At 40.7% G+C, this 12,921-nt stretch overlaps 1 protein-coding gene across 1 annotated transcript in view; it reads left to right on the forward strand.

Annotated features, from left to right (window-relative positions):
* Positions 1 to 5,599, forward strand: part of LOC119974337 (vascular endothelial zinc finger 1-like) — a 29,962-nt gene extending 24,363 nt beyond the window's left edge. The window contains 2 exon segments of the mRNA XM_038813107.1: positions 2,646 to 2,882; positions 5,469 to 5,599. Coding sequence (XP_038669035.1) covers positions 2,646 to 2,863 — 218 coding nt within the window. The 3' untranslated portion in view covers positions 2,864 to 2,882; positions 5,469 to 5,599.
* Positions 5,600 to 12,921: the final 7,322 nt, after the last annotated feature.

A 12,921-nucleotide genomic window follows, 5' to 3' on the forward strand; every position in this document is an offset into this window, starting at 1 on the left:
AGGTTCTATTTTCACCACTTGTTTGCATTCAAATATCTCCCAGTTTCCTTGAATTATTTGTTGGCGCTCTTAAATTTGTACGCCCTAGTTGCTAACTTGCTATGATTGGAAATAGCTTTTCCCTATTTACTTTATCAAAATCCTTAACCTTTCTTTCTTACAAAGAGCTTCTGTTTTTCTCTTTTGTTATCATAAGTATAGCTTCTCATCCCTGGCATCATCATTTTTTTTAAAGTTAGAGTATCCAATTATTTTACCCAATTAAGGGGCAATTTAGCATGGCCAATCCACCTAATTTACACATCATTGGGTTGTGCGGGTGAAACCCATGCAGACATGGGGAGAATGTGCAAACTCTACATGGACAGTGACCCAGGGCCGGGATTTGAACCCGGGTCCTCCTGGTATCATCTTAACAAATCCATCCACTATGGTTACATTTTTCTTGAAATTAAAATGTGCCCAAAAGTCAACCCGTTATTCTTGAAAACATTATCAACTAAATTCCTTTTAGTTATTTAACTATATCAGATCTTTAACATGAATGCATGTTGCATTCCTTAAGTATTGCAATACTGTCTGCTGTTCATTTGCACCATTGTCATGTTAAAGTTCTGAATGCCAACAGTTTTGTGCAGTACATTTGAGCGTGAACATTGAAATGCCATTGGGTGATTGGTGCTGATTTATACTCAATTTTCCTCATAGTATGTTAGCAATATCTATCTTAACTAAGAAATACTGAGTTAATAGGCTTTCTACACACTGGAGGAGGCAGCTATCTTGCACTTAATGGCCATTGAGGGCAGTGGAAGAGCTGGGCTGATCACTTACTTACAACATGGCTATTGTTTTTTATTCGTTCAAGGGATGTGGTCGTCACTGGCTAGGCCAGCATTTATTGACCATCCCTAATAGCCCTTGAGCAGAGTTTCCGATGGCATTTAAGAGTCAACCTCATTGCTATGAGTGTGAAGTCACATGTAAGCCCAGACCAGGTAAGGATGGCAGATTTCCTTCCCTTAAGGGCATTAGTGAACCAGATGGGTTTTTACAACAATCGACGATGGTTTCATGATGATCATTGGACTCCTAATTCCAGGTTTTCTTTTTTTAAATTGAATTTAGATTCCACCATCTGCCATGGTAGGATTCGAACCTGGTTCCCAGAGCATTACCCTGGGTCACTGGATTACCAGTCCAGTGGCAATACCATTGCGGCACTACCTCCCCTAGATGTGTTGACAAATTGTATATTTTTATTTACATTGTCTTTTAGAATTTGATATTGTGTTAGATTTGCACTCTGCTTTCACCTCTGGGGATTTGAGTTTGAATTCTAAACTTGACTGATATAATGGAAGACTTTCCCTCCCTCATGGTCATTAATGTCCTACATGAAATTAGTTTGGACAGTCTCATCCCAGTCCCTTGTGAGTTTTTTTTGTTAATTAAGGGGCAATTTAGCGTGTCCAATCCCCCCAACGTGCACATTTTTGGGTTGTGGGGGCGAAACCCACGCAAACACAGGGAGAATGTGCAAACTCCACACGGACAGTGACCCAGAGCCGGGATCGAACCTGGGACCTCGGCGCCGTGAGGCAGCAGTGCTAGCCCACTGTGCCACCGTGCTGCCCCCTCATTGTGAATTTTAAGGCCAGCAACTGCTTAGAATTTGACACAGACCAGTAATTTTCTGGTGTTGGGACAGAGTAAAAGGAACTTTATTCTGCATATGTCCATCCTCGATCAGACTTGGGAGTGCTGAATTCAAGCAGCAAAAAATTAAAGGTCAGCTAATTCGTTTGATGAAACAATTAAAATAGTAGCTCTTTCAAACAAGGCTGTGCTAGTGTCAGGTTGTAGAAGAATATTGAGGAGGAAGAAAAATATGGGTTCTCGTAGTCATACAAAATGACAGGTCTTAATAGGGAAGAGCAAAAGTTACAACCAACAACTTGAAAGTTGCTGAGATTAGTCTTTAAACTTCAATTTTGCTATTTCCCCATTTTACTGAAAGCTGGATAATTTTGTACCCGTTTACACTGCTGTCTATTCCCTGGCATCAGTGGCTAACTCACAAGGAATGGACGCTGAAACAGTGGGTAGATATTAATAGCTGGGCACTACCTGCGACTTTAAAAATGTAAACCTATTTGCTTAATCTGTACAGTGTAGGTGGTTCTCTTTCACTGAATTAGGCTAAAGCTGTTTGGCGGTACATTTGGCAAATCTTTTTGTTTCCCCCAATGCAAAGCTTCAAAAGTGTCCTGGGAGTGGCAGTGTTGTCCTGGTAGCTTTTAATATGTTGTGTGGTGATGTCTGTCTCTATTTTATGTTTCCATCAAATGTTTTTCTTTATTAATATCTATTTTTAAAATATATTTGGTAACTTCAACGTTGCAATGAATCCTTTGTTATGAGTTAACGATTGCTATGTTTTGGGACTGGAACATTTTATTTAGTACACATTTCCTAAAATGCTGTCCTTTAAACTTTTACGTGCCAGTTCCAAATTTCCATTTTCAGTTCAACTTGACTCAAATTACAGGCATCAGAAATCAAGCTGACGCTGCTTATTATTTTGTTAGTGTTGTGACAAACTTTAATAGTTTCAACTGCCTGAGTTTGCTTTTTTAATTTAGATTTTCCTCCCATGGATTCCACTTTTCCCCTCGCATCCCCCTTCAGGGGAGGACTTCACTACAGCTGCTGTCAGTGCCACCCCACAATTGGCCAGCAGGAAACGCAACTGAAATGGGGCGAGTTGGATCCTGCCTGCTTTCCTGCCACCTCACCCCACCTGACATGGAATGCCTTGGTACTGCGTGGCGCTTCATCGAGCAGCCCAGTTGAGAACTGACAAAATTTACCAGATTGAGGCAAGTGAGTTGGAGTGACAGGCAGTCTTGGGACTCAAAAACCTGCGAGCTTTGTTTGCAAGGCTATTGGGTTGCCTGTGGTCTTTTTTTTTTACATAGGGGAGGGAGTTAACTTGCAGAAAGATTTTGAGGGGTTGTAGCTGGCAGTGTTCCTTCTAATACTGCTTGATAATGTAGGTGCAATTTAGTGGCATGTAATAATTTGGGCGGGCGGGGTGGAGACTGGTTATTTACCTTAACTGTGATAATATTCCCCCAGCATTTCCTTTTTTTTAGGGATCCCTGTGCCCATTTCATTTATTGCTAAATTTTCATTTGATATTTTTATTTGAAGTATTGGGTGAAAATGTCTTGAGACAATTTTGATTTCGATTAGCTAGATAATGGGTTACAAATCGGTCTAAATTTCTGATTAACTTGTCTTTGATCAGCTATTAAAGAAACACATTCTGTGTAAGTAGTCTAGCCCCGATGGCATTGCACAGGGTGGTCAAAGCCAAGTCTTCAAGTGAATCAGAGATAGTTGACATGGGTAATTGGACGATGGTACGCAGCTGTAATTCAGTCATCATTTTAAAGTCATCCATTCTATCCTTTTTAAAATATTTTTATTATAAATTGTTGTGCTGCAGGCAGCACGGTGGCGCAGTGGGTTAGCCCTGCTGCCTCACGGCGCCGAGGTCCCAGGTTTGATTCCGGCTCTGGGTCACTGTCCGTGTGGAGTTTGCACATTCTCCCCGTGTTTGCGTGGGTTTCACCCCCACAACCCAAAGATGTGCAGGCTAGGTGGATTGGCCACACTAAATTGCCCCTTAATTGGAAAAAATAAATTGGGTACTCTAAATTTATATTTTAAAAATTTAAAACATTTTTGTGCTGTATGCTCAAGTTGCAAGTGTGTAATTCTAGCATAATGAGTTTACATCAGTGATTTTGTTTATAATATGGCACTTACTGTGAAAAAGGTGGATAGGAAATATGTGCAGGTCTAAGATTTTTAACACCATATTAAATTGTTGATTGTTCATTACTGAGACGTTGTTTTCTGTGACACAATCACACCTGCGGCTGTGTACTTCAGCTTTTAGGCAGATTCTGTAAGTTCCAAACAGCTGAAGACCCCTATACGTGTCCCTGCAGTAGCACTGATGCTCTGAGTAAAATTTGCTTTGTGACTTGCCATGAGCAACAGCTTTGGCGGTCCACAGGTGACTGATAAACTCAGCTGTTTACCTGTCATTGGAACTCCGTTGAAGCACTGCTGCTGTCGTTCTCTCAAACTGTTGAGAATTCTGTATCTTTGCTTGCACTTTTTAAAAAAACAAAAGAGACCTGGTTTGATTTCAGAATGAAGACAAATTGAAGTTACTGCTGGCGGGAGAAAGTAGAGCAGCAGGCAAGCTTTTTCCTGCACGTTTGATATCTAACATTGGGTTGCCCTCGTCATTTTGGTTCCATCCGCATGTTGCTGCGTCAAGCTTTCAGTGCCCCCTTCAGCTCCCTCTCCATTGCCACTTCAATATTTTTCCAACAGATCAAGGAAGCGGGTTCACAGGCTTTTTCTCAGTGTGTTTTCATCCACTTGATTTGGTGTGTGTGAGCAGGTTGCTTAGCTTCTCTTTACCCCTAATGCGAAAGAGTTTGGCTTTTGTTTGATGCCTCCTTCCATATCCTCTTTTAACCTGCCCTTCCAGGAAACATGCATAGCCTGGCTCGAGACCCCTCCACAAAAGGGTCTTGTGCCTGCACGTTCATGATCTACCACCCCACCTCCTTTTGCTTTCCAAGCAAATATTGCTTTATTTCCTTCTAAAGATTCTAGTTCATGTTTTTGTCCCTTCCTGATAAATGGTGACATTCCTAGTTTCCTCTTTTTAAATACACAGCATAGGATGTCGCCTTGCCAGAATATTTTGGTATTAAAACATCATTTTAAAGAACAAAAACAATTTTCATCTATGCCATTACCTATAAATGGCAAAACCGTTTTGAATAAGCTTAATATTTCATAGAGCCCTCTTGTTAACTGGCACTTTGTGCTGACGATTACTTTTTTGTACAGCTATGTGATATTGATTTCCAATTATAATATACACTGTATCTGAATGGAACTTGTTTTGTGCACACCTCTGCAGTGACCAATTCCTGAAGACATTCCGAATTGACATTATGTCAAAATGGATGTGAGCAAAACCTTATTTTTTAAAGATAGAAACTTTTTGTCATTGGAAATGTGTACATAATGTCTACATCTACTTGATATCGTGCCAGGCTTTGAATATCCACACTATTAACTAATATCTCCCCACATCGTAAACATTTCGATGCTAGTCAGTTAACATAATAAAAATACCAAGAAATTGTCCTCTTACTGTTACCAGAAACCAGGCTGTAGAGACAGGATCTTTTGGCAAAGTCCGCTTTTCTTCACTTGTTTGGGATAGAGCAAGAAAACTCCCATCATTAAATCGAGCACACTTTAGTTTTGTGGTGTTAAAAGCGTGATTTTTTTTTTTTTAAAAGACTTATCTGCCTACTAATGAATTTTTTTTCCCACTTTCCTCCCTCAATCCTTTATTCTTTCAGACACGGGTGAGGTTTGCCACACTGCAGTTCCTGCCGCAAGTCCAGTGAATATATCAATTAGGCCTGTGGAGAGTGTGCCTTTTCTGTCCCAGGTCTTGCCGACATCTCCACCATGGTGAAAGATATTAGAGGCAAGTACCACAATAGCGATGGATGAATGAGGACCACTGGATACGCTGGCGCTTAAAGCGAATTAAACAGAGGATCTCCTCATTCTACTAAGAAGATGAAGAGTTGTCGAGCGGTCTTGTCTCCAGGGAGGGGAAATAAAAAAATCAGTTTGTGGTTTTTTTTTACCAACTATGTAAAATTGTGGTCTTAATGTCCAGGTTCTGGACTTATTGACTAGTTAAAAGGTAGGTTGTACATCTGTCTGCATCATTCCTGTACTTCCATCTGGGAATAGATTGGTGGTTTGTGTTGGAAAATGGACACACGTACTAATGTCTAAATATGTACATAGACAAAGCTTAATGGATCCTGTTCTGTCAGACAAGAACATGAAATGATTTTTAATTAGTGGAAGGCTGAGTAATTGCGTTACACTTATTTGGTTGTTTTTGTCACCACTGCTCAATGTTGCATCAATTTGTACAATTCTAACTGATTACACTGAAAAGATAGACTGTAAGAAAAATAGACAGTTCCTACGTGGAAAGCCTGGAATGTGCAGGTATTTGAAATGTTATATAGTACCTGCACTTTTCTTAGAATCTGCACACCCGGAAATCATAATTTACTATATCAACGCGTTTAAAGTTGCAACCTTGTTTTAAAGAATGCTCTGAATCACATTGGTGTTGCATTGCACTGGTGCATAAGTTGTTCCCCTATATCAATGAGGGCTTGAAATGAGTATCATGTACAAGCAGGTCCTGCTTCTTACTGTACCCTTTCTTCTGTGACTATAGTCATTTGATTTTGCTGTTCAGCTGGAGTGTTATAGAAGTGTTACCCATCTTATGCTTTTTCTTTTAGTCTTCAAATGTGGAATTTGACTATTTTGTATCTGCAAGTGTTGGGGCTCTGTTTGCCTGGCATACAGGTATGGACAGTTCTACTTGTCCAACGTCTCTGAGTTATTAATTTTGGATCCAGTCACGCACCAGTGTTCCCACAGACAAATGGCAATTCATAATGTCTCACTCTATTTTGCTTCGTAATATTGATACCCAGGGGTATCAATGAAATGTGCCCCTTAAATCCAGGCTATTGAACCATAGAATTCCTACAGAGCAGAGGAAGGCCATTCGGCCCACCATCCCTCTGAAAGTGCACCCTATCCCTGTAACCCCACCTAACCTGCACATCCTTGGATTGTGGGAGGAAGCCCACAGGCACTGGGAGAAAGTGTAAACTCCACACAGTCACCCATGGCTGGAATTGTACCCTGAGGAACAGTGATGGCCACTGTGCCAGCACCCCGCCCCCATGAACTACAGACGAGTTTTGGTTCAGAAAGTAAATGATTGTCATGGTTTGCTTCTCCTGAAATCATTATAATCTTTATTATTATTGTCGCAAGTAGGCTTACATTAACACTGCAATGAAGTTACTGTGAAAATCCCCCTAGTCGCCACTCTCCGGCGCCTGTTCGGGTACACCGAGGAAGAATTCAAAATGTCAAATTCACCTAACCAAGCACATCTTTCGGGACTTGTGGGAGGAAACCGGAGCACCCGGGGAAACACTGGGAGAACGTGCAGACTCCGCACAGACAGTGACCCAAGCTGGAATCGAACCTGGACCCTGGTACTGTGAAGCAACAGTGCTAACCACTATGCTACTGTGCCGCCCATAATGATATCTAAGCAAATGAAAGTGATTACCTTTAAAGTTTCTCCTAAATAATAGTTTGTACAATTTCTCTCTTCCCCTGTCCCACCCCAAACATCTTATTGAAACTTACAGAATCATGATTTTCTATATACAAAGAAATCCAACTTTATTTTAAATCTTTCAAAGTGAGACGGATTCATCCTTCTGGTTATATTGCCTACAGAATCTTCCCCTCTATACCGTACGCTTTAAATGTGTTGGGTTCCTACTTTGCCTCATGGCGCCGATTGCAGTACCCCCCTAGACCCTCCAGAAGCAAGTAAAGTAGTAAATCCATTTAAGATATTTTGAGGACTTGGTGGGTAAGGAATGGCACGTGTTGCTGTTCAGTTCCGTTTGCTGGGAAATATGTGTGGACTGTGACTGATGACATTATTGGGCTTGAGAATGATGACAAGATATCCCACGTGGTGGAATAGCCAGCCAGTGCTCATTGCTTAGGGTCATGCATGAAGCATGGACAATTCGGTGAGGTACAATATGGCGGCAGGTGTCTCCACCTTTTATGGTCTGGAAGAGAAAAGATTTATTAAGATGGAAAAAATATTGACTTGTGTTGTGCACTTTATTCTGCAAATTGCTTTTTTGTCAAAAGTGATTGTCTGAAATACTAATTGACCTTCCATCATTCTGCCGTATGCACGGTATGCCAACCAGTGTAAGAAAAGCAACCTGCCAGGATTTTACTGGTAGATGTTTAACAACCAATCGGTGTTGTCTAAAGCCAGATGTCACTTATTGTTTCTTTGACTCTTTAAAATGTCTAGTATTTTGGGAATAGTTTCCTAAATTTCTAGAATGCTCTAGTGATCCTGACTTAGCAGTTTGGACTTCTACTTTGTTTTAAAATATTTTTAGTGAGGTACAGTATTAATATGCTGTAGTTTATTTCCATACCACTGTATGTCCTGGCATCTAATATGCTAACATCTAAAATGTACTATATTCATTAACCAGGGCAGCACGGTGGCACAGTGGTTAGCATTGCTGCCTACGGCGCTGAGGACCCGGGTTCAAATCCCGGCCCTGGGTCACTGTCCGTGAGGAGTTTGCACATTCTCCCCGTGTCTGCGTGGGTTTCACCCCCACAACCCAAAAGATGTGCAGGATAGGTGGATTGGCAACGCTAAATTGCCCCTTAACTGGAAAAAATAATTGGGTACTCTAAATTTATAAAAATAAAAAAAAAAATATTCATTAACCATGCAATATTATAGCCTGTTTCATCTGGAAAAGGACTGATCTGCCTCATATTTTAATGATTGGACTTTGCAATTATGGGATTGTCCATAATTTAAAAATTCTTGCAAGCGCACAAGTAATATCTTCAATGTACTTATTTCTATTGCTTTTTGGAAGTCCAGAGCTCGTAATATGTCTACATTTATATTCATGTGTTTAATAACCACATTTCAGTGATGGACATTTTACTGTGTATTCTGAACCTCTCTTTTTAGTCTAAACATGGCTGAGCTACTTTCCTCCAACTTTGGCCCTCTACCCAATCTTTTTCCAATTCCTTGTACAGGGTTAAGCAGATTATAGTTGCAGGAGGTCAAATTAATTTTCAATTTTGGAAAGGTGCCCTTTGGAGAGATGACGTACAATTGAAACACATTATTTCCTTTAAAAGTATCGCTCTTGAAAAAAATATAAATTTGATCAAGCTGTATGAAGGAATTGAAAATGTCTTGGTTTCAAATGAAGCGCTTTTGAAAAGAACAAAAGTGTGAGCAGAACATATAACCAAAAAACTAAAATTCTATGCTGGAGATGTGCGCATTAGCTTGGCTAAAGAGAAACAGACCAGATTAATGTTTTAGAATCTAAGACCGAAAAAGTTTGCCACATCTCCTTCTTTGTGCAATTAATGATCATGAAATAGAGGTATAATTTCAGTTTCCCGATACCATTGCTTTTCACACAAAGATGTTTGAAAACTGTTTACAACTACGCTCTGTACAGTAGTGCTGCTTACTACCTCAGCAACCTTTTCATTGTCCTCATTGGGAAGTAAAGCACCATAACCTGGTACACTTTAGAAAGTTGTTGAAGAATTATGCACCCTATTGTAAATTTAAAATGTTCTCAGACTTGGTATTTTTGTTAAGATTATACATTGTGTATATTTATAATGCATTGATTAACCTGTAGTTTGCTTTTCTTTATCACCTTACTTTACAATTAATCATGGCCTAAAAAGTTGATACTTTGCTGTTAAGTGTGCAAGATACTGTCTTGTTTGCATCATTGAAGCTATCACCTCTGGGTCCTCTGATGGACTTTTTTTTAAAAAGAAAACTCTTGTTTTTAAACTAAATCACCTAGATATGAGAAATATTTTTGAAATTTACTGTGATACATAATTGAACCCAGCAGGTTGTTGTATTGTTTGTGTAGTTAATTCCAGCTGGTATTGTTGCCGAAACCTTCCGTTAATATGTGGACATTAACATCCAGATGCACATTCAATTTGCTAAGCTGAGGTTCGGCATGGGTTGGTTAAGAATTACTGAGAATATTATCCTCGACTCTGGTGCTCAGTGGTTGTCAGCCATTTACAATTTGGATTGGGATAATTTTCTTGTGTAGATTAACACAGTAGCAGAGTGATTATATTACTAGACTAGTAATCCAAAGGTCTCAACTAATGATCGGGACACGTGAATTCAAATCCCACCATGTCAGCTGCAGAATTTAATTGTAAAATTAGTAGGGCAGCATGGTAGCACAGTGGTTAGCACTGATGCCTACGGCACTGAGGACCCGGGTTCGAACCCGGCCCTGGGTCGATGTCTGTGTGGTTTTGGCACATTCTCCCTGTGTCTGCGTGGGTCTCACCCCCACAACCCAAAGATAAGGTTAGGTAGATTGGTCACGCTAAATTGTCCCTTAATTGGAAAAAAGTAATTGGGTACTCTAAATTTTAAATAATTAGTAGATAAATTAATTAAATAAACCATGCCTGCATGGGTCTCACCCCCACAACTCAAAGATGTGCAAGGTAGGTGGATTGGCCCTGCTAAATTGCCCCTTAATTGTGGGAAAAAAAGAAATTGGGCACTTTAAATTAAAAACAATTAATTAAAAAGTATCGGACGGCACGGTGATGCAGTGGTTAGCACTGGTGCTTCACAGCACCGAGGACCCAGGTTCGATCCCGGCACCGGGTCACTGTCTGTGTGTAGTTTGCACAGTCTCCCCGTGTCTATGTGGGTCTCCTTTCCACAACGCAAAGATATGCAGGATAGGTGGATTGGCCATGCTAAATGCCCCTTATTTGGAAATTTAAAAAATAAATAAATAAGTGAATATCAGTAAAGGTGACCATCAAGCTACTGGATTATTGTAAAACCCCACCCAGTTCACTAAAGCCCTTTAAAAGAAGAAAATCTGCCGCCTTTATCTGGCCTAATATAACTGCAGATCCACAGCAATGTGGTTGACTTTGAATTAGCCGTGGAAATGTCCTAGCATGCCATTCGGTTGTCAAGGAGGGTAGCTTACCACTGTCTTCTCGAGGGCAATTAAGGATGGATCACGTTCAAGTGTGGAAAGCTCGTACCACCGTGATTTTCAGTTGTACTGTGATTTTGTTTTCCCCCCCCTCCACACGGACAGTGACCCGGGATCGAACCCGGGTCTTCGGTGCCGTGAACATGGTTGATTCTTAATGCCCTCAGAGCAGTTTAGGGATAGGTAACAAATTGTCAGCAATCCCAACTGCTGAGAAAGGGAAAAAAACCAAGCATGTGAGCGTTCAGAGGAAGGGGAAAAGAAATGGTCAGATTTTTGTTACTAGCTCAAGCTTACTGAGATAGCACTGTAGTGAAACTCAAAACAACATTTTTTTCTTCCAGCAAGCATTTTATGGGTTCTTGAGACTGTGGGGTGGGGGGGGGCGGGAGCTTGGCTTTGCATCTGGTAAAATAACTTGCATGTTCAATATAGCTTCCTGCAGTTCCTCATTATGTAAATCAAGTGTGTAATTATAACTACTTAACATTGATTGACTCAATTACGCTGATAAAATTGTCTTTCTCCTGTAATGCTTTTCCTGGAATTACCCGCAACCAAAACAGTGCTGTAATAAATGCTTTACCTGGTCACATTTCATAACAGTAAAGATTGGAGCTGGGCCATTTCGAAGTGAAACCAGGAAGCACTTTTGCACCTGGGGGAGGGGAGGGTAGCAGAAATCCAAAACGTATCTGACGCAAATGGCTGAGACTACTGGGGCAATTTCAAGACTGAGGTTGATGGATCTATGCTGGATAAAAATATCCAGGGTTATGGAGTTACCGATCAGCCGCGATCTAAGTGACAGCAGGCACAAGGGGCTCTGGCTCCTATATCCATATTTAAAATATATATATATTTTGGCAGCAAAATGTCAATAATTGTACAACTTGGAAGAATGACCACAAGGTGAGATACACTTTGTAGTTTGTAGGCACTTCAATCAACTTGCCAGTTGGTGAATATGGAGCAGCACAAAGCATTTGCGCCTTTCCATTGCACAACCTCTGCTAAAAGTACTTGCACAACCTCTGCTAAAAGTACTCATACTGTTCAGGGCGTAGATCTTATAACTAAATCCCTTTTTGAAAAAGAAATAGTCAGGTGGGGGAAGAAACCGAAAAAGAAAAGTATACAAATAAACTCTTGGGAGCTTCTGTTTGTCAGGAAAGGCGAAGCATTGGCACATTCCCGGTTCTTGTATCTGTTTAATGTTAAAGGATATGCTATAACTTTGCCTTTCATTTAGGCCATGCTTTCCCCATTGAATTAAAAGCATAAATAATTCTTCATTTGAAATGGGAAACTTGGTTCTGATGTTATCGGGAAATGAAAAAATATAAACTTTTAAAAACCGTGGGGGGAAAGCCACTCATGTTTGTCTTTGCTTTTAAGCACTGCTCTTGGGGATGGTCACCTGAGAGTGGACAATATCTTCAGGGCCAAATAACTGTATAATTCTGAACTTCCCAAGAGGTTGGAGGCTGAACAGGTCTTACTGCAACTGTATTGGACCATGGTGAAATCACACCTGGAGTACCGTGTACAGTTTTGGTCTCCTTACCCAAGGAGAATAGATTTGTCTTTGAGAGAGTGCAACTAATATTCACTAGCTGGATTCCTGGGGTGAGTCGTTGTCCCAGAAAGAGAAGTTGGACTAGGTCTGTATTCTCTGAAGTCTGGAAGAATGAGGGGTAATTTCGTTGAAACATAAAATTCTTAAAGAGCTTGACAGGGTAGATACTGGAAGGCTGTTTACCCTGCTGGGAGTCTAGCTTTAATTTAATAATCTTTATCATCACAAGTAGGCTTGCATTAACACTGCAATGAGGTTATTGTGAAAAGCCCCTAGTTGCCACATTCCGGCACCTGTTCGGGTACACTGAGGGAGAATTCAGAATGTCCAAATTACTTAATAGCACGGCTTTCGGGACTTGTGGGAGGAAACCGGAGCACCCAGAGGGAGACACGGGGAGAGCGAGCAGACTCCGCACAGGCAGTGACCCTTGCCAGGAATCATACCTGGGACCCTGGTGCTGTGAAGCCTTAGTGCTAACCATTATGCTGTCCATAGAGACCATAGGTTCAGGATAAG

Source organism: Scyliorhinus canicula, chromosome 12 (genome assembly GCF_902713615.1).
Source record: "Scyliorhinus canicula chromosome 12, sScyCan1.1, whole genome shotgun sequence".
Classification (NCBI taxonomy): Eukaryota; Metazoa; Chordata; class Chondrichthyes; order Carcharhiniformes; family Scyliorhinidae; genus Scyliorhinus; species Scyliorhinus canicula.